This window comes from Phasianus colchicus, chromosome 5, assembly GCF_987193195.1.
Source record: "Phasianus colchicus chromosome 5, bPhaCol1.hap1.1, whole genome shotgun sequence".
Lineage (NCBI taxonomy): Eukaryota > Metazoa > Chordata > Aves > Galliformes > Phasianidae > Phasianus > Phasianus colchicus.
The window spans coordinates 23329981-23351866 of record NC_143440.1 but is presented as its reverse complement, the minus strand read 5'-3'; the positions used below and the strand labels follow the sequence as shown (position 1 = coordinate 23351866).

Sequence of the window (21886 nt, the reverse complement as noted above, 5' to 3'; positions counted from 1 at the left end):
GCTGGAAGATCCAGGGACAACATAAACACACAGGATGCTCTGTCGAAAATCAGAAATCTGACAGTCGTCAACAAAAGATTCAAATGGCTCAATAACTGAACTGAACTACGAAAAGAGAGGCAGAGATTGAAACTAAAAAAACAACAACAATAACAACAACACAAAACCCAGCCCAACAAACCGACAACACACATATAAAGGAAACCGCCGGGAGAAGAAGGCCAACAAAGACCCGTCATCTAGCTTATAGATTGTTAGGTTTGAACATGTAGAGTATGGCCCCAGCACATGCTTCTGAAGAATGAAATGTTGCCACCTACACTGCAGCTGCCATGGTTGGAGATACCAGTAAATTTCTAAACATTGTCTCAATCTTTAAAATTCTGCTTAGCTTCTATCAGACGCACATCGTCTTAGTTTTAAAATTTTCAGTGTGGGTTTTTTCTTAATATATATAATATATATATATATACTTTATATAATATATCAAAGTTTAGAGTATAGATTAAAAAAAAATTATTCAACAGCTTTCTGATCTGAGGCATTCCTTCCTAAATATCGGGGTAAAACTCAGAGCCATGGTCCACACTCTGCAACATCGGCTTCTGATCAAGAGATGACATCCTGCTCAGCATTTCAGCTGACAGTGCGTAACTATTGCCTGACTTTTCCTCGAACCAGCTATCTAGTGCCCGCTTGCAATCAAAGTTGGCAATGGGTGGCCCGTTGACAGCAATCGTCAGCAGGTCACTGAGTTGCTCCAGTGTGAGCCGAGAGCGGTTATTTTTGCGCACTCTCTGCAGGGCATTGCGCCCCTTCTCACAGCAGGCCGATGAGGTGGGAAGGACTTTGAGGATCTGAACTATTTTATTTAAGAGAGGGAATCTCTGTTTGTATTTACAAATGTGACTGAGTAAGTCTTTAAAACCATTTTTGGTATAATAATCCACCTTGAGTTCTCGCCACTCCATCAGCAAACTCCCTTGGGTGTCCATTCCCTCTCTGCAAACCTCTCTGGAAAATGATGGGACCGTCTCCAGGTGTTCAAATATTTGTACCATATCCTCCTTCCCATAGCTCATGAGCTCATCAGTGCTTCTGGGCCAAGCTGCAAGGTCAAATACCTGACAGGCTTTCACAAAAGTCCGGCTACGGGAATCAAACCTTTGGGCTAGGATCACCTGGGTCTTCTGGCAGATCTTTTCTCTGATTGACTGGAATTTGGCTTCAGCCACCCGCAGGTTTTTCACAGCAATGCCATTAAAGCTTTCACGGAAGTTTTCCTCAAATTCCTGCAGGTACTCTCCTGGTGAGTCTGCTAGCCGACTTATCTCCTGAATAGCTTCCTCTATTTTATCATCCACTTGCGACACAAGAAGGTACTCCCCTTGGAAGACGTAGGCAAGGCGTGAAAGTACGGCAATCACATCCAGCAGGAAGTAGATAAGTTTAATTGACTGGTAGTCCATCAGGAACTGCAGGAGGGCCAAGGCAATTGCAGAAGCGTCTGCCCTTTGGGTCTGGCCACTGACATCCTTGAGATGGGCCACAACCTCAAGATAATCCTTGATAAGAGCATTGAGCACATTCTGCTCCCCAATGATCCACTTCACTGCTCGAATGTCACCCAAGAACTCAGTCTCCTCACACAGGGTGGAAGCAGTGACCCTCAACTCGCACATGAGTCGGGGAGAGTAACGATAGAAACTGAGCAGCTGCTTCAGATTGTTTTCCAGCTCCTCCAGGCATGGCAGTTCTTTCCCACTGATTGCATCCAAAATCTCCAAATGGGGTCTGTGTACCATAAAAGGCAAGCAGAGAAGCCATGGCAAAGTCTTTCTGATTGTCATGTACAAGTTTGCTCTCAGGCTGGCGGTAATATTAGCACCATCAACTCCCAAGCCAATAGTTGGCTTCTCATCCTGCAGTCGAATTCCCAGGCTGGAAAAGGCCCTGTCTAATGCTTGGAGGTAACTGTCTGTTGTAGAAAAGCCCAGCTCCTGAAGAGACAGGAATTCGGTTGCTGGAGGCCCATCACTGCTTGTGTACTGTACATACACTGCAACTGTGTCAGCAAGCACATCATCACTCTGCCCATCCAGAATGATGCTGAGGAAGGGAGACTGTCGGATGCGTTCGACAAGATCCTCCCGAAGAGCCCGGGCAATATGGTGGATTAAGATTTGGCAATCTCCTTCATTCATGTATTGATCCACCACCTTGAGTTCACACTTTCTCAATAGTTCTGCCAGAGGCCGAAAGTCATAGTAGGGCCTGCCCTCCAGTGCCAAGTGGTAGGCTGTATTGAAGAGCAAAGTCATATTTCGGCACATCTCTTCTGTCTTCTCTGGGTGCATTCTGAGCTTGTAAAGCTGCAGGCACTTCTTGTGGAGGTTGCTCTGGCTATGAAGTTTTATTGTGTGTATCTTAAACTGCTTTGAGCCAATGATGAAAGCTGAAGTCCGAGAGGATTGCACTGTGTACTGCCTGCAGACATGGCACCACATTTCATTCAATGTTGGGGAGTACCGCAGAAACCAAAACTTCTTAAGCCACTCTTGCTTAAACCGCCGTATCCTCCGTCCCGTCGCAGAAGACATCTTGGAAGGCTCGTCTGTAGCAGCAATCATTTCATTGGAAACAGATTCATCAGCAGAATCCACCTCCTGGTCATCATCCTCCATGATGGTGGGAACAGAGATGATACTTTCTGAAGCTGGAAAAAAAAAAAGAGAAGAAGAAAAAAAAAACGAAAAGGTATAATAAGGCATTTACCAAGACTATGAGTTAGAGAAGCATCCTACAAGTGATGGTCGAATGCTGGCTGACGAGCTGGCCACACCCTACCCACAATCACAATGGCTAAAATTTGAATAACAGCTTTGAAGAAAACATAAATCGATGTTTCTCCTTATAAACTTAGTCTCCAACATGCCACAACAGACAGAAAGAAATGATATTACATCCTGACTATTTGCACAATGCATGGTGTGACCCAAATGTTCCTTTGGTGAAGGCTCCTGCTGCTCAACAGCATGTTCCTGGAAGAAATGAAACATCTTCAGAAAGGGACACATGTTTGTGTTAAGGCAGTGGAGAAAACAGAGTGCCTTCCAATGAGGAACACAGCAGGACATAATTTCATACACAAAGAGCATACATTCCAGTGTTAACCACTGAGTCAATACAGACTTTCAAGCACTGTTTCCTGGTAGCATGTAAGACACTGTAGATGGGATTCCGCTGAAAAAGAATGCATCAAAAATACAGCAAACAAACTGTCTGCAATGGAATGTCTTCTTTATTGGCAGTGCATGATTGATTACAGCGGCAACAAATAGAGCAAGTTGTCATACAGAGTCTTTCCCATACTTCCCAGTCTTCTACAGTGCCCACAACGTCAGCTGCCCATTCGTTCACAAAACCTGACAATGAACCTTCCATGGAAACACTTGTTCACCTGAATACTCAGAGCAAAATGCTTTAGATGGGGACACCACACACAGGCCTCTCAATACTTTCCTTAGGCAGGGTTTGGAGACGGCTGATACTTGGCAAGGCTTACCTGTGGGGTCTGAGAACTCTTGGAGCTCAGGTACCTGGGGTGGTAGCACCGATGGCTCAGGTAACTTCCCAGATCTCAGCATGTCTAACTCAGCCTGTAGCTCTCGGATTTTCTTCTTCAACCGGATGCAATTGGGGCAGAAAGAGGTGGTAGGAATTTCATGGGAGTTGCCTTCTGCAGAAGCCAGTGACAGCTCGGTAGGGCTGTCTGCTTTCAGAGACAGAGGTTCTTCTTCCTCGTCTTCAAGGACTCCCACTTCTTTGGCAGAACTCAAAGAGGAACCATGAGGGGCCTTCCACTCCTCTTCGCTTCGGTTTCTGCTGAGGTTTAGGGAGCCATGCTGCATGGCACTGCTACACCTCTCAAAGATCTCTTCAGCCTGGTATTTAGACGCTGCTCTTGTGGAAAGTGGTGTACTTGTTGCTAACTGTTTCTCTTCAAATTTGGCAGACTCCAAAGAAGCCTCCAGGACATCTTTGAAGATGAGGTCAATCTTTTTTTTCTTTGTTTGGGGGTGGGATTCCCCCTCGTCATAGCTGCGCTTGTAGGGGCTCTTCCCTTGCTTTAACATGGCAAAGTGGAGTGGACCCCTTGTCTCCTCTTGATTATCTGTATTCTTTTCTGACTTTTCCTTCTGTAACTTTTTGTCTCCTAGAAAGGAAAATGAGGGGTGGGGATTATCACCGGGAACCGACCAGCATCTTTCAATCTAAAACTCAATTGAAAAAAAAAAGAACAAAAAGGTAGACTGAATCCCTGCAGATCTGTAGGTTGTGTTACAAGCCAGGGAATTGAAACAACTCAGTGGAAACCAAGGCTCGCAAGAGGAAGAGCTCTACTAATGGGCATGTCTGCAAAAACAGAGACAGTCCTGGGTAGCCACAGCAGAGTAGGACCCACACACTTTAAAGAGAAGAGAAACTACAGGCAGCTTGTTTAACCTAGTGGTACAACCAATCTGTGCTGGAAGGAGCCTAGACAGTAATCACTACTCACAGTGGAACCTATCACCCAGAGCCCAGTGCCATTTCAGCTGTCTGGAAGACCTGTGCCTGTTTTGACTTGGTAAAAGGTATCGAATGTACAGCAGTGCAGCAAGAGATTCAGACTGTTTCACAAGAACCCCGGCACAGTGCATGCCACAGCACAAAGATTGCAAACCATATTACTCTCCTTCAGTTTGGAGGCTGCTCCAGAAATGCAAAAGCAAAGGAGTAAAAATAACTTGCACGTTTAAATCCCAAGGTATACATTGCCAACTGAGCTATAATGGGTGTATGACTTCCAAGGATGGGGCATCTAGCTTGTGCCAGCAAACTCTAAGAGCATGGCCATTCAGTGATTAAAAAAAAATAATAAAAGCAACCTCACACAAATTATTAATTGCTTAAAATAAAGGGAATAGCCATATTTCCTTACCTGGGAATTCAAAAGACGATAGGTTTGGCTCAATTTCCATCATTCTTCTATCTTGTAAATAACTTCAAGCATTGATGGCTTCCCAAACAAGACGCTGCTTTATGTTGTTTTTGCTTTTGTATGCTTTTAAAGAATATTCATGCTTTCATAAGAGTTACGGAGCAAAAGCTATCACTCCCCTCTAAGAAGAGCAATTCTAAGAATGCAGAAAAGATGCAAGACTCAAAACAGTTAGAGTAAGGCACTGTAAAAAGGGCTGGCCTGGATGGCAGGGGTCTTGTACCGGGTTTTGACACAAGCTGGGAATCCCAGGCACTTGTGTGAATTTGTAACAACAGATCTGGTTTGCAGCACATCCTGGTGGAGATTTTCTATGGGCAGAGCTTTGCGTCTCTGTCCTAACATTTCCCCTGTTATGGACTGTAACAACTATTGGAAGGGATTCAGAGAATGGATCCTTTTTCTTTTTCTGTGATTTCTTCCCCTAGCCAACCTAATGATTTGGCTCTAAAGGAAAGCTAAAAATCACACAACAATCCCTTGTAAGGTCTCAACTCCATTAATGAGGAGGCTCAGAAGCTACCAACAAAAACAAAACCTGGGGATCATGTTACTTTTTTTGAGTTAGTAAAGCTTGCCACTTCACTTGACAGGCTAACTTGCAGGAATTTAGAGTCTTTTAAACAGAAAGCAGACAAACAGATTTTTATGCCCTTCCCTGATCACCTCCAAGTGCCTGCCTGTCTGTGGCTGCAATGCTTCTCCAGCCTAGCAGCAGCCCCACGTCATGCTTGCTTTAAAGAACACCTCTGCGCTACTTTAGCAAATGCAGCCCAGAGCTCAGCTGGCTGCAAGATAAGCTCACAAAGATGTCAGAGGTTTCCAAGAGGTCTCATCAGCCACTTGGGCTTCCACCTGAGCATGTGACATGTGATAGGATATGTTGGGTCTTCAGGAGCCCAGAGGCAGATCTCTACATACTCATAGCAGCTGAGCACACTTTGAGTTAATAATTCAGTTTGCACAAACCACAGCACCATGACAAACTGTGACTAAAGGCAAGTGTGGTAGGGCAGGATGCTTGCTTCTGGCCGCAGTGTCCCTCTAGACTACTGCTGCAACACAGCTGCTCTGAGGATGCAGTCAGTCTTCTGCAGTACTTTCAGACAGTATTAAGTCATCTGGACAGCTAGCATCTGCATGGGATGTGTACCTAACCACTCAGTGACTTATAAGATCATTAACACGAAAACACACACTCATACCAGTGTTAATTCAGATGTGGGAATTGCCCAAGAACAGCCATCAAGATGTAACACTGAAAGTGCATAAGAACTCCAAGGTGATGGAGGACAACCAGCTTTTTCAGGACAACTCATCCACCCCATGCTTAACGAGGAGACACCTTTTACCAAGTCAAGGCAGCAACAGCAGCTGTGTAATAATATACATGGGAATCTTGATTAGAAAGTTATATTTAGTGTGGCTGCCCCTCTGAGGCTCTGCTGTTCTGTGGCTAGGCCTGGAAAGAAATGCCCTTAATTAACTTCAGGTCTCAGCACTGCACAGATGAACAGATGCATTAAGAATTTTTGCCTTCCTCTAAAGCTTCCTGTGTTGCTCACATTACACTGACCTAAAGGACCGCTGGGTTTGCTCCAGCATGACTATTGCTAAGATAACAATTTTCATCCAGGGAAGAATCAAGCTGACAAGTACAAAGCCTCCTGTATTTCGTACAAGCACTCTAAGGTTGTGAGACTAAGGAGTCTCTAGCTGATGTCGCGCTGATCCCACATTATCTTTCTGAAGAAAGAGGAGATAAATTAAGCCAGGAAAATGAACATACAAACATACCAAGGAAATCTCTCTTAAATATACACACAAAACCAGCCAGAATTCCCTCACAAGAGCCAGAGAAAGCAGCATGGTCAAAGAAAAATCCAGTGCCAGACTGTGGGACCACCAGCTTGGCAATTCTCAGGTCACAGAGTCTTGTGATGGAGGAGCTCTGTGCTCTCTGGGCACTGTATCAGGCTCTAGCACAAGGACGATACAACACAACACCACACAACACAACACCACACAACACAAATAATTATTTTATGATCTTCAAGACAGTGTTAACATCATTCTTCTTGTACCCCCATTCACTGCACAACTGGAGGCTTTTGCCAAGACATAAGTTGCTTGTAGAAATGCAAGTCTTCTTGCACAGCCTGGGCATCACCTACTTCACCCACTACACGTGGTACCAACAAGGGTGTTGGGCAACAGGACCGGGGAAAGGCAGAAAGAGACGGTCTCACCTGTTGTGAGATTTCTGTTGATGGTCTCCTGGGACATACTATGCAGCCGCTTCATGTAATCCTCACTGTACCAGACCCGCAGCTTCTCCCCAGGCCGGATGTCACGACAGGCACGGAAGTAAATCCTCTCACTGTGCTGGAAGGCCATCAGGTTCTGCTCCCTCTCCTCCCGGGATATGATCACGTACCTGAGGGTAGGGTGACAAGGCAGGCATGAAGCACAAACTTCTCTCCTACAGCCCCCCTTGCACCAGGATGATAACCACAATGATACCAGAATGACCTGAAGAGAGAGCCATCGACACAGCCAGACTGGAAAGCATGGAGTTATAAGTAATGGTGTGCAAATTGCCAGATACAGGACAACGAGCATGGACACCCAGGGAACACCAAACCAGTGAGTCCATTTCTGCTGGGAAAGGGACTACAACAACATACATCCAACCTGAAGGAGTACCTCTGCCAGTCATAGAGGTACAGCCTCTCAGTGGCCAAAGCTTCTTTGCCTAGTGATGGAAGCAAGGACTTCTGGATTCCCTACCATCATTTCACATCCCAGGCCTCCCTTGTTCTTAGGGACATCTTGAATACGGCAGGATTTTTCTGCCAGTCTCTTCCCCATGCATTGTCTTCCTTTCTAGAAGAATCCCTATTTCCTTGCTTCCCTCCTCTTGGACAAGCAAAACTAAGAACTCAGGAGAGAGATACACATCCAATGTGCACAGGGGTATTCACTGGTAGTCCAAAAGGAAATGAAGGAAGTGTCGGTACTGGAAGGTAGGACATTCAGCCCTGCAAGTCTGGGGAAATCCTAACTGCCTGAAACACAACACTGCACTGTGGGATCTCCCAGCAGTGCTGACAAAAAGATCTCTTTCTGCTCATGGGATTTGTTTTCCTGATTTGTATCAGCAAAGTTTCAGCACAACAGAAACACAATTCGCCACTCCAACCAACTTTTCTTCTGTGCACCTTGTTAAGACAAACATCTACAAGCAGGATCGTATTATTCACCCTTTCACTCCTTGTTTTCTTGTTAGAGGAAATGAAAAGGCTTGGTAATAATGGCTTCAGCTGCTGCCATGCACAGGCTGATAACAACTGCCAGGGACTAGAAGACCTCAGAGCAGATCTCACTGGTTCACAGCTGAAAACCGCTTCCTCTCTTATGCCACTTGCCTCATTTATTTAGCACTTCCTGCTACAGTGACACTAACGGAGGTGAGCACTATGCTGCTACTAGTTCTTGCCCCAAAATTCCCTTCTAGCTCATGAGTATTTCTCTAGCTTAAGGAATCTGTCAATTTCTTCCTCAATGCTCTCTCCTTTTCTGGCCACAAGCATGCACAGATAAAGGCACGAGCTCTTGTGCATGAGATCACCCTAACTCACACATAAGGTCACAAACTCAGTCAAACTTCCCACAGAATATAGAAAATACACTGGCAGTGTCTCATACTGTCCATGGCTCCAGAAGTTCCAGATTTAATGCTAAGCAACCGTGCATGTGCCTGCAATCAGTTGTGTTTTTCCTATGTTAGTTACCAGGATGGTTTGCAATCTTCAGCAGTTATTTAAGCAATCAGCTCAGACACTGCCAAAATAGGTCAAACACTGATTTTTATGAATGCTTTTTTTTTTTTAAGTCATAAAACCAAAGAACCTTTAGACCACCAGTTTGTGCATTTGAGAAGGAACTGGAGCAGTGTGCTGGGAAGGAGGTCCTGTGACAGTGCTCAGCTGCTGTGCCAGGCTAACACTTCTGCTGTTATTCATTACTCTGCTAAAGCTGTGCGTTCAGATGGCCCTACTGCAGCACCTTCAAGATGCAGCCATGTGCCACAGTCAGTCTGATGCTCCGCCACACAGGTCATCCTCAAAGATGCTCCTCTCAGTACCAGCAAAATGCCAGGTTGCTTTCTAGTGACAGCTAAACAGAGACTTTGCGGCTGTTCTTCATCTCTCTGCAGCCCATGCCCTGCAGTCCCCCCTGCCTGCTGGCAGCACATCACCCAGCCATGTGCTCCAACCTCCTGCCTGATGGCCACTGGCATTTGGGAACCTCACCAGGAGAGAGCCCTTAGCTGACAGTTGCTGAATAATCTGGCCTTTACTGTGTTTCTTCAGCGCTGTTGGCAGCTAGGAACTAGTTTTGACAAAGGAAGGTTTATATCTGCAATGCTTTCCTGAGGTAACATGAATGTGGATGAGATCATCCACATAAAAGAACAACTTTCCCTCCAACGCTGCCCAGCCCTGACTCATTAACCCTACAGGCACAAATTACACAGGTTAGGAAGGATTGTGACAAATCTATATGCCACTCGTCAGGCTAACATGCTGCACAGTGCTGCCGCACACCATGGGTTTGAGGTGGGAGCATTCTTTTGGACAGAAGGAGCCCATCCAAAACCCAGAGCCTGCTCAGCGGGGACATGAGCTACCTGTTGAAGAGAGCTCTGGCCTAACATTCACAGCACAGAGGCAAGAAGCCACCTTGGTTCAGACATCTGACATCCGAGAGAGGCGTGGCACCTCTAAGAAAGAGAGTGTCATGAGAGACCTCAGCCCCTGCAGAAGCCGGGATGGGACCACTTCTGTGGCAGGTCCTGTCACCCAGAGCTGCCAAGGTCACTTTGTCTGCCCCGAGGCACAGACCTCCCAGTACTGGGATAGACCAAGCTCATTTAAGGCTCAAAAGCAACACAGACTCTGCCCAGGCGGCTCAGGACAGGCCATGTGACGGTTCCAGTACCAAAGGAGAGCAGCTATAAGCTCCTGCTTGCTGCTGCAAGGCTTGGACCAACCCCATGGTTCCTCACTCTGCAGCACCACTCTTCCCACAGCCTCTAGCTCATCACTCTTTCCTACGCCACAGCTCTCTCAAGAAACAGATTTGTCAAAATTTGGGTTAGTCCAGTGAGCACACTCAAAAAAAAAACCCATCCAGGTGTTTTCTAGCTGACAGGGTACGTTTTCTTCCCAACCTCAGCAGCCAGGAGAGATGGTGAGAGCAAAGGGAGACCCCCAAAGCTGGGAGCTCAGGTCTCTAACCCTCTCCCCAGGATTTGCAGTATGCCTTCCCCTTCTCTACTAGCTCATCCTTTGGCTAGCTCCAGCAATGCTCTGCTGTCATCCTGCCAGTGCAAAATACCACCAGGAAAAGGCCACAGGCCTTTCCAAAACGGAGGTGGGGAGCACTTCTGCAGAAGGAGATGCTGCAGAAACGCTAAGGCCTAAGGAGTACCACCACACCACGCCCACCTTGGTTCTCTGATGCTGAGCACTCCTGAGGAAATCCATCACCTGTGACGGGTACGATCCAGAGTAATTTGATGTGTGTTCAAACCAAAATTTGCTGAGAGAAACAAACGACTCAACAGCAGCTGTGTTAAAAGTGTTATATGTTTATTGTAATCTTAACAAAAATACTTTGAGAATTTTTTTTGCATGGACAAGACATGAGGAAAGATTTGCTTTGACATAAGCACTTACTTCAACAGCCAGTTAACATGCTGTGTGCAAGTGTAAGTATCCTTTGCAAGCCAGTACAGAAAAGCCACTCCACCGAGGGGTCTACATAAGGCAGGCAAGAAATCCCCAGATCTGGGCCTATTTGTAACAGTCCATAGAGGAAACTAGGGGAGAACAATCTACAATCCCCCCTCCGGGGGCTGTACTGACAACCATAGTTCCTGTGCCAAGACAACAAGTTCTCTCTCTAAAGCCATTTGCACAGGCAAACTGATGGCAGTGATGATGCCAACAGCACTTCTAACTCTCCCAAGTGCTCAGCACTGCAGGGAGCCTCCTTCTCTCCTGACCTGAGGGTTCCTGCACGGAAGGAACTTCTCCCCCCTCAGAAAACATCAAAGGAGCTAATCGTATCAAGTATATTCATGGGAGAACATCAGAAGGGACCAAATATAAAAATATAAAATATTATTTCTGATATATAGCAGCAGCATTGTAATGATTCAGAAAGCCTTTAAAACATATCACCATTTTTCAGTTCTCTGTGATTCATATTATTAGATCCACTTCTAGCATTTTCCCCAACATTGCCTTCAAGAGACCATGTTTGCAGAATACAAACAGTACAAGGAAAGTAAAAGGATGTCCTCACAGGAAGGTAAGTGTCCTGCTCTGGCACCAGCACTACAAGGAGCTTCCTCTGTATGAAACCAAAGTGGGCCATTCTTGAGAAGAAAGGAGGGTTTTTTCTTTGCTAGAGCTCTACTTCCTTGAACAAGGGCCTTTTACCACACCATTAAAAATAAATTACTTGATTTAGAACTACAAAACAACTAAAAAGAAAAAAAAAAAAAGGAAAAGCACATCAGGAATGTCTGACACAGGAGACACACAGTCATCAGAGAAGCTAGTGCACTATACTTTCAAAGGACAGGCCGAACAGACTGATGAAGAAGATTCTCCAAGAACACATATGACATCCTTTTGCTATTCTGTGCTGCCTATGTTCAGTCCCTGTTGAAATGTATACAGCTTTTTGGTCAAGCCTATAGCTCACACGTGGAACAACGATGGGCAGTCACACTGACTTGAACAGTTTTCTGCAACCCATCTGTACCCACAGTGGGACAGCCCAGAGTGGTGTGCTAATTGCATGTAGGTACCACCTTGACTCTTCTCCCCCACTGGGGAATGACATGATAATGGCCCAGATATATTCAGACATGGGGCAGCACAGTAGGTGTAGATGTGCAAATCAAGCAGAGAACAGTCATGCTGTAAAAAGAGCTGCCAAATACATTATCTCCACCTGAGGCGACATTATTAAAGCCTAATTCTAGAATTGGGATTGTACATGGAAACATCATGCAGCACTAAAGCAACTAAGATGTTTCAACAGTTCTTTCTAGCATATGTACGGGGGTAGGAAGCAGTACAAAGCCAACATGTTCAAGACCTTAAACTATATAGCTTGGAATTTAGATGTAAACTTTTCACAATAGGAGACCACAGCACAGATTCCATCCCAAGTAAAACTGAGCAAGTCTGAATCAACTGTACTGAAGCAGAGTTACAGTGACACAAACAAACTGTTCTTGAGGGCAGAAGCCCTGTCTCTTCCCTTATTTCTATGCAGTCTCTTAGATTTTTTAAAAGGAGAGGTGGTTCAAAACTGAAGATTACAACACAAAAGAAAATAATATGATATAATTGTGTTTAAGAACCATCACGCTACGAAATAATTGTATTTTAACTTCAGTTGTGAAAGGCAGATGGAAATTTCACATAGACTGGAGGAGAAAAAGATTAAACTCTTTTACTTAAATGCATGTGGTACTACAGCATGCAGGCACATACCAGATCAGCCCTTCTCAGCAGTCTAATGCCACACAGAGCTCGGATCTCCTGTCATTCTGACGGCAGAAAGATCTCGCAGCATTGTGCTTGCTTCCTTACCCTCTGCATATGCTCTACTTTTACATACCTTTTCCCAAACCTATACCTAACAGTCACAGTAAGCCCTGAATTGCCCATTATTGCTGAGCACAAGATAAAAATAATGAGCAAGAAAACTTTAGAGCTGCAAAGGATGCATCTATTAGTTAAGACTCCGCACTGTGCATATGATAATTTGCAGGAAGATGATGGGAAGGCAGTAGTAGGGTCAATCTGTGAGTTGATAGCAAAGGGAGTTCTCTAGGACATAGTCTCAGTAAATAATGCTTTGCAGGCACAAAAAGAGATCAAGATAATGATTCCTACTGCATCTCCTAGCTTACAAAGCATATAAAGCACAGGGAAAATAGATAAATCTTCTAAGTTTCTATGAATAGGAAGATGCCCTACATCCCAAACTCTGTAAGATCTGAGATTCCTCTTTGTCAGTGCAGAGGGACAGCCATACAATTCAGCTGTTGTAATTCACAGTGCTTTGTTAGACATTAGCAGAGGGACAGATGGGCTGGGGCTGGCTGTTAACCTTCCCCATATAGTTCTAGTATACATGGAGAGGCCATGTGAGCATGCAGCAGCTCTGGATAGGGCAACCTTCTTTACTTTATATGAAGCAGACTAAATATGGTGTTTTCTCTTTCGTGATCTGGTAGTCCATGCAGGAGCTGTCTGTTTTGGAGGCAGTTGGTTAGACTCTGCACTGGGCTCAGGGGGTGGTTTTGAGCAAGCTGCTTGCAGAAGAGGCTCCCATGTGACACTAGGGCTCTGTGTCCTATGAAAACTCTGGACCCCATCACGGATTTCCGAAAGGGTCTGGCACATTTGGCCAACCTGACTGGTGAGGTCGGTCATCTTCTGACCAATGACATGCATGCTTTCTGCCATGTCCCTGTGAATAGCCACCAGCTCCTGGCAGAACTGCCTGAACAGGTCTGTTTGTTGCAGGTGGGAATGAAGAAGCTGGCGATCAAAGCTGGAGAGAGGCGGGCTCCTTGTCCGGGGATGTGGGGATTTGCAGGACGAGGAGGTGCGTGGTGAAGGATGGTGCAGTTCCTGCCTTTGGTTGATAGCTTCTGAGTGCTCCGACGAGGAAGAGGTGTGGAGGAAGGAGGGCCCAGAGACATGGCTGATTTCTACACTGGCCCTCTGCAGCGATGAAGAATGGCGTTCCTGAGAAGTTCCTGGTGTCTCCTCATCTTCGTCAGCTTAAACAGAAGAGGAAGCAGGAATCATTAACGTGAAATCCCTCACAACTCTGACTTCTGTTTCAAGATGTCACAAAGCACATGAAAAAAGTCTTCCCCCATCCCCACAGCCTGTAGCTCATGGTGAGTAACATAGAATGCGTTTACTGCAATGTTAAGAGCCGTTTGACAAGCCTAGTTACAAGAGGCCTGAAGAACAGGCGAACTCAGCCAACAGAGAAGGAATCCAAGCTGCCATGGTATCCTGTAAATAACGTTACTCATTACTAGAACTAAGTCAATTTCAGACAGTAGCAATGACTCACTTTCCCCAAAACCACAACTCGCTAGAACACACTCCAGTATTTTGGAGAGACAAAGGCTCCTGGCCATTAGTCCAGCTCCAAAACATCCCTGACACATTCTGTGCCATATGCAGAATCGCTGTACCCATACTATTTCTTACATCCTCATCACCAAGTAAGACACTGACGTAGAACTCACTGCTCACAAACTCTGTACTGCAAGGCAACTGCATGGCTTGCCATCACCAAACAAGGTAACCAGACAGACAGGCATAGAAGCAACCAGGAAAGTGCTTGATGAAAAACGAAAACCAAAGCAAAACATCACTGGAAATTTCTTATTAGACTGATAAATGTCTAGCGATTTGCCACTTCGCGTGAGCAACCATGCCAAGCATAAGAAAAGATTACATTTCTCTTGTTGCAACTGCACTCTACCCTGCTTGCTGAAGGTGAATTAATTTTACCTCCGAAACACAGCAACCAGCTTCCAAGATAAACATAAAGTACCAAGACAAGTACCACTTGTCACTACTTCAAAGATTTTTCTCCCTGCATTCCTACTAACATTGTTACATCAGATATAAACTTTTGTCCTTGCATTCCTATTAACATTGTTACGTCAGATATAAGCTTTTGTCCTTGCATTCCTACTAACATTGTTATGTCAGATTAAGTTAATATCTAATAAGGTAGGACACTGCCATCCATAAAGTATTAGTTTCCTTACTTCCAGCAAGTTATGCCCTCCTTCTCTCTTGGGTATCCCAAAAAGCTCAGACCAAGAAGCTGCACTTCCAGACAAGGAAAACATATATGCAACTGGGAAAAGACTCAAAAATCAGCTTGTGGTTCAGCACTGGAAGGTGTCCAAGAGTTGTAGTGTAAGAAGATTAACTTAGAAAGCAGGGTCAGTAGTTTCTTAAAAGAAGAGTCGAGAAGGGAGCCATTATCATCTCCTTTTTCCAACAGCACTTGCACTGAGACTTCAGACCACTAGTAAGAAATCATTACTGGCCTAGCTTCATAGCACAAGTGTTGAGGATCAGTGAGCTAACCCCAGGAGCAAAGAGCCCTCCTGGAAGATAGTTACCATACAGTGATCCACTAGTGATAGGCAAAGGCTCACAGCTTGAGAGCATTGCTATTCTAATGTGGAACTTGCAAGATGAAGAAATCCTAATTCTTCACAAATATTCTTTCACAGACTGGAGGCAGTTGCTCTTCAACTACTGCTGTTCTCTGACTTGTAGGATTAGTTCAGGCTTATGACCTGTTAAGAAAGTGGAATCCAATATCTACCCTTAGAAGACAGAACGGAAAAGGACTAGATAATCAGATAAAGAAGATGATCTCAACTTTCTTTCAATCCATCTCATCATCCCATAATCACCAGAGAAGGCAAGACTGCCTTGAAACAAAACACTACAGCACGACCTGGACTGACGGGCAACCCAGCACCTCACAAAACACACAGTGCTCTTCCAGTGTCAAACTGAGATAGGCAAGCATAAGACAAAGAGGTGTTAAGGCAATGATACTTACAGCTTGTTGACAGGCTGTCAACCACATCCAGATCTGCTCTCCGGAAGCTGTGCACATGGTGTGATGAATGCAGCGTTGACTCGATAGCTCTCTCATGGGCGGTCAGGACGATGGCTGAGGGCCGCCCCTTGCTGCTGGGGCTAGAAAGGGATCTCTGCATGAATGCCAGTTTGTCCTTGGTCCTTCTCTTCATGTCGTCCCATCTGTGTTTAATGTCTTTAACAGATCTGGGGACCTGGCTGACTGATGTGATCTGTCTGGCTATGTCTTCCCAGATCTTGTCCCTGTCAGCATGAGACAGACGCACTGTCTGCCTCCCAAACAGCATGGCTTCATTTCGGGTCACCTCAGTGACCAGAATGTCCAGTTCTTCCTTGGAAAACTTGGGCTTCCTCTTTCGTTCAGCCATGTTCCTTGAGTTGAACATCCCACAAAGCACAATTGGGTAAAAGGAAATCAGCACAAAGCACCCCCCTCCATCCAACAACTTGACCAGTGTTGCACTTGGGCAGAGGAATTTGGTGGGATTGAGCTCCCCCCACCTGCAACAACCTCAGTTTTCTCTCAATTGTACCACAAAAAGGTAGCTACTTTGTTTTTAAGAAGCAACTTTCAAGCTTAAAAAAAAAAACAAACAACAAAAAACAAATACCAAGCGAGACCAGTATGAAAGAGCCTTCCTAGCTTTACAGTTAAAACAAAATCTTACACTTAGCCTGATGCTGAAGCATACATATGAGGATTTCAGTACTGCCTCATTATAAGTTGCTGCAGATTGTGTACAGGGAAAAAAAAAGCAAGAAGACTTTCAATTGAATTCATGAATTAGCTTCTAAGGTGACATTGCTTGAAAACAGGTTCCTGAGGAAATGTAAAGGTTTGAAACATACCTTACTGTTCTGCCTGGCAGAACATGCAAGGCAAACTTACATCACCCTATCTATTAAAACTCACAGAATCTTATGCAGAGGCTACACTAAATTGGATTTTTTTTTTTTTTCCAGGATAGAGAGATCTTAAGCAGAACCATGGGCAATTACTGTCATTTGTTCTTCCTAAGGAAAAGTTTCTTCTTCAGCAGCGGGTATTGAGCTTCCAACATTTGTCTGCTTCAGAGCAAGCTTTTGTTTTAACAGAAATGGTTGCCATTTCCTATTGTTCTCAAAAGGAATGAGGCCACCCACTTGCTTTTCTTGGCCAGGCTTTGCTGTCATTGCTGCTGACAGGCCTGTGCCTAACTTCTGGTGCTTTAAGAGAACAATGTGTAGCATAAGAGCATTGAGAAGAAAAAGCAGCCAATCTGAGAATGAGCAATTTAAAACAATTTTTTTTTTTTGGCCAGGGGGGGGTTGGGCACTGTTAGTTTTTCCAGCCACAGCCATAGGAAACTTAAAAACCAACCAAACAACAACAACCCCAACACAAAGTTTTAGTCCTATATATTGCTTTTCATTGGGGACAGAAAAGGGGGAAGAGCAGATCTACTCCCTATGGAAGGAAAATACAGACTGTGTGAATATGCTATGTTCTATACATAAACAAAATGGGATTATGGACAGAGGAGTAAACCACTGCTTGGGCAATGAAAACCTGTGTATAAGTACGCAATGCAGCTCTGAAGAGATCAGGCAGCCATGGACAAGCTGGGCCATGGAGAAATCCCAATGTCTGCCTTTGTCTGAATATCAGCAGAGTGAAATAAGAGGTCAAAATGTGCTTTAAAAGGACTGCTTTTACATGTCTTCAAACAGTTAAAAGGAAGTAAAACTTTTTTTTTTTTTTTTTTTTTTTTAAGTGAGGTCAACTTTTTCAGTGTTAACTTGATACAATTCTTGGAATTTTAAAAGGAAGAGTTTTAAAAGGCTATCTGTGGCAGCACGGACTTCTAGTTGAGAACACAACAAATTTGAGGTAGAACACTTCGGTGTTAACATAAATAACTCCCAAAAGTTGTTACTACAAACCTAGAAAATTGACATTTAAAAAAGATACCAAAAGGTAACATGGTAGAAATAAAACATCTAATAGTTTGAACACCTAACAACCTTAGCACTGCTCTGAAGCGTCACCATGAGAGAGAATATCTATCAGCTTCCCCATATGTTTTCTCTTTATGGTCCCAAATTAAATGAAAGCAATGATGCTGTCGTTAGTATCACTGTCATCTTGGGGAAAAAAATTCCCACTAGGATAGCTCAGGACTTCCAAGAAATTACACTTAATCCTAAAATCCTGGCTGGATGTCCTCTCTCACAGAGAGACTTTAGCAACCCCAAAATACTTTCTGAAAAGTTGGTACAAGCCAAAGGCCTCTGCAGTTTTCCCACTCATTCCACACTAGTGATGGCCCTGCTGGAACCTCCTGCCTTTCAGCACTGCCATGGCTCAGCAGAAGTGAAAGGCGGACTTCTGGAGTGCAGACTGAGAAAAACTAGAGAAAGGCAAAGCAGCTCCTGTCAGCCATCATCCTTGTTTCTCCTTCATGCTGGTACACTTCAGTTTAATGAGTCTCACTGCTGTGTCCTCCATTAGGGTGAGTCTCAGAAGCTGTTAACCTCAGTTAAAGCTGAAACAGTAGTACGAAATGCTGCCCAAGCTCAGGACAGAGCTTCATTTTGGTGGAACTTCTTCTATTTAGGGACAGAAGAAGCATTTAGTGTAGATGGTAATTAACCATTAGCAAGCCAGCAAACCACTTGGTACACTGATCTTAAGACAAAAATTTTAAAAGAAAAGAGTTCTTCCAGCTGAATACTGTAAGAAGGGTAAAGGACTACATGAAATATCGAGCAAAGGTATTTTTAGTGTGCGATTTATGCCACAAACAGTAAAACTAGGCTTCACCTGTACTCTCTGCAAGTACCCACAGAACCATTAACACTTCATGCAGTAGAAACAACCCCCCAGTGACAAACTGCTCAAGTGAAAAGTGTCCCTTGGTAGAGAAGAGCCTGCAGAACACAATTCACTCTGGAGTTGGTCAGACCCTTCTAATGAGATTAGGAAATCCATGCTCTCTCTACCCTGCTGAATCCATGGCTGTTGCCACCAAAGAGCTGCACCAATGGGGAATTTTCATCCCTTTTTGCTCTTCCCAGATATCAAGCACATTCAGCACAACCTGGGATAGACTCAGCTATTCAGATTTCAGGGCTTCCTCCCATTTGCTCCAGCAGGACTTTGGTCAAAACTATTTAAGACTATCCAAGTACTGCAATAGAAAATTAGCCACACAAAATTCTGGCCACTTTTAATCATGAATTCAATTAATGTTACCTTCCTAATGGGAATATTAACCTCCTCCTCCTCCTCAAAATGCAGACAGTTTTACTGCTTTCTCTCAGTGATCTTTGTTCCTTCATGCACTTCCCCTAGCATGAAAGTTATCACCAGAAGCAGTTACTGTTAGCTGCAGGCATCTATGGGGATGCTGAGTTTTACCAGGCTCCAGAGGAGGCCCAGCAGTAGGGCTATGAATTTACACCTCAGCCCAGGTCAATCTGAAAGTGCAAGACTGTACGACTAACAGACCAAAAGTGAAGTTGTAAACTACGTCAACAGTGGGCACTTGATCACTCTACAAAAACATTAAATAGCTCTACTTCTTTTTGCTTCTAAGAAGCAAGCACGTAATCTCTTCAGAGCCCTGGGAAAAGAAATTTACAGTGATTATATCCTGCAGCACCTCAGGATCCATTGGTACTACCTAGCTTTCTGTCTCTAACACCTAAGAACCTTCTATCAAGTAGAGAAAATTAACAGAGACCAGTATATGAAGCTCAACAAAATAACTCATGTATAGGCTAGTGGCTTTTGTTCCTCCCGAACACACAGACAGCCAGCAATCCTAATATATATAAGTATGCATATGTATATAAAATATTTATTTTTGAAGAGGTCTTGTAAAATCAAGAGAGCAGTTCATTACTTAAGAATCTATTGACCCAAGTCAGTTCTGTTTTGAGCAGGCTAATCTCCAGAGGTCCCTTTCAAGTTCTATTATTCAATGTAGATCAACATGCAAATGTCTCCATTATAAGGAGAATATAGGAAGATACACAAAACAATGTGTATGGCCTTTTTGTCACTGTGTTTGGAGGAAGGAGGAGACCGAGAGGAAGGCAAAGGACAAAGAGATGAAGAAGTTTTGCACTAACCTTTTCACAGGGGCTGAGGGATAGGATGAATTTGAGCTGTGCCAGAAACCTGAGAACTGAGATAGTCACATGTAAGAATGGAGAGACTATATATACCAAAATCAGCCTGGAAACTCCACACGAGGAACAGCACTCCCACAATTTGTTTAGGCACTACCAGTCGGCAGACGCTTCCTATCCTGCACCTCAGTCTGGGCAAAGTGATACAAATACACGGGAGTGTTTCCTGGATTTTCTTTCTTAGTGTCTTTCAGTTTCTGGTCAGATTTTTTTTTTTTTTAAGTAATATATCCATAAACCAAGTAACAGAACTTCCTCAGAAGCAACCAGGAGCAACAGCTGGTGGTTTGTGTCCAAGAAAGCAACAATTTTGTCTGTTCACCACGATTTGTGGTATTTGGTCATTGAGTCCCCAGAAACAAAATGACAGAGGAAGAGGTTTACACACATCCCTACCGTTCAAAGCCAAAGGAGTTTTGTACACAAAAACAGCAATGCTTTATGCTAGACAAAGAATTATTCTAGTGCCAGTGGCCAGGTTAGGAGAACATGCTCTCAGCATCAGGAGCCTCTTGACTGACTAAAGAGGGAAAGGGCAAGAGGATGTAATCATTGCCACGCCATCCGCTATGCTTTGTACTCCTTCCTTCCTTCCACTGCCCTGGGTAAACTTAAAACAGCAAGTGCTGTGATGTACAAATTGTTCTCAGAGGGAACATGAAAATGGACTCAGGTGTGGCAGTCAAACAACAAAAACAATAGCCAGATCTACAAGAAGAGAGAGGAGTCAGACCAAGCTCCCCTTCCCGTGCCATACCCACCTACCCAGAGGGTGAGTAGATCTGCTTTGCAAAGCACTCCATCTGTGAGTGATGGCAAAGAGCATCATCTGAAAAACAAAAAGAGCGCTGTCTACAGCGTCCTGCAAGTACGATTTCTGTGGGTAATCTCTGACACGTAACGTCTTTGCACAGGATATGGAGGGCATCTCTATTTGAAAGCTGGTAATGTACAAAAGCAATGAGTTTTGAGGACTGGTATCTTCACATGTACTGCCAGTCAAACTCCAAGTAATACTGCTATTAGAAACATTTTTCAAGAGTAAAACCAGTAAGATCAGTAAGGTTGGTATAGCCAGCACATGGCCTCCGAGACATACTTCCCTGGAAGAGCTGCAAACACTCCCTTAACTCCCCTACTCTTTTCACAATTTCAACCTCCTTGCTTTTCAAGGCTGTAAAAAATGGCCCAGATCACACTCATCTCAGATGTGATGATGGCAAATGCATTTTTTAATGAGAACATTCTGTTCTTTGGCGCTGCGACCACGAGCAGTGCCCATATAAGTCCAGACATCAAACTGATGTTGGTGATACTAGAAATAACAGTTAATTATACAATTTTTGCTTTCCAAGACTGTTTTCCCCCAGTTTCACTGTCATCCAGACCACATAAAGAAGTGATATAATCAAAGCAGAAAAATCTCACAGATTTCTGAAGTTCATTCTTCAATTCAAGATACATTTCCCTTTGCCTAACTGTCCCCCACACAGCTGCTTCTTTTTGGAGTGACAACTCCAGTCTCAGCATAGGACTAAGGGTTTCTCTTATTCAGTAGTAAACTGCTGTAATGGCTGGAATACTTAAATAAAAATTAGATTTGCTAAACCTCGCAGGCATGTCTGTTAGAACAGCTGCTATCAATGTACAAACTTAAATGGAGCAAGAGTTGGTGCAACCAGCTTTCATCAGCTACACTGGTCTTGTATCTACCTGTATTTTGTGCCCGTAATGACTGACAATTGAAATTCTCAGGCATCTGGGCCAACGAACCAGTTAACTCCCACACAAACTTCATCTTGTAAAAAAATGCCTTCTTGACAACAGCTGCCTCCAAAATTCAATGCCTGAAAGCAGGATTGGTCCAAATGTGGGACAGGCCACAGTATGCAATGTTGTCCCAGTCCGGTGACTC

The 21886-nt window shown here is 44.2% G+C and overlaps 2 protein-coding genes across 9 annotated transcripts in view; both read right to left on the bottom strand.

Moving 5' to 3' along the window:
* Positions 1-489: 489 nt before the first annotated feature.
* PRDM11 (PR/SET domain 11) overlaps positions 490-21886 on the bottom strand; it is a 39537-nt gene continuing 18140 nt past the window's right edge. For 2 of the 8 annotated variants that reach the window (XM_090140834.1, XM_031593379.2), the window contains exons 6-8: positions 7294-7481; positions 3566-4216; positions 496-2716 (exon numbers count right to left, since the gene is read on the bottom strand). In XM_090140834.1, the coding sequence (XP_089996960.1) occupies positions 552-2716; positions 3566-4216; positions 7294-7481 (3004 nt within the window). In that variant the 3' untranslated portion in view covers positions 496-551. Of the gene's footprint in view, positions 2717-3565; positions 4217-4984; positions 5106-7293; positions 7482-15754; positions 15885-19911; positions 19968-20736; positions 20801-21886 lie in introns of those variants that run through there. The other 6 variants (XM_090140836.1, XM_090140837.1, XM_090140838.1 and 3 more) reach the window with 6 other exon arrangements.
* On the bottom strand, positions 10681-20796 carry LOC116229138 (uncharacterized). Its single transcript, XM_031593384.2, has 4 exons — positions 20737-20796; positions 19912-19967; positions 15755-16167; positions 10681-13925 (listed from the first exon to the last, which is right to left on the bottom strand). Exons 3-4 carry the CDS (start codon positions 16161-16163, stop codon positions 13339-13341), a joined length of 996 nt encoding a protein of 331 aa, XP_031449244.1. The 5' UTR covers positions 16164-16167; positions 19912-19967; positions 20737-20796; the 3' UTR covers positions 10681-13338.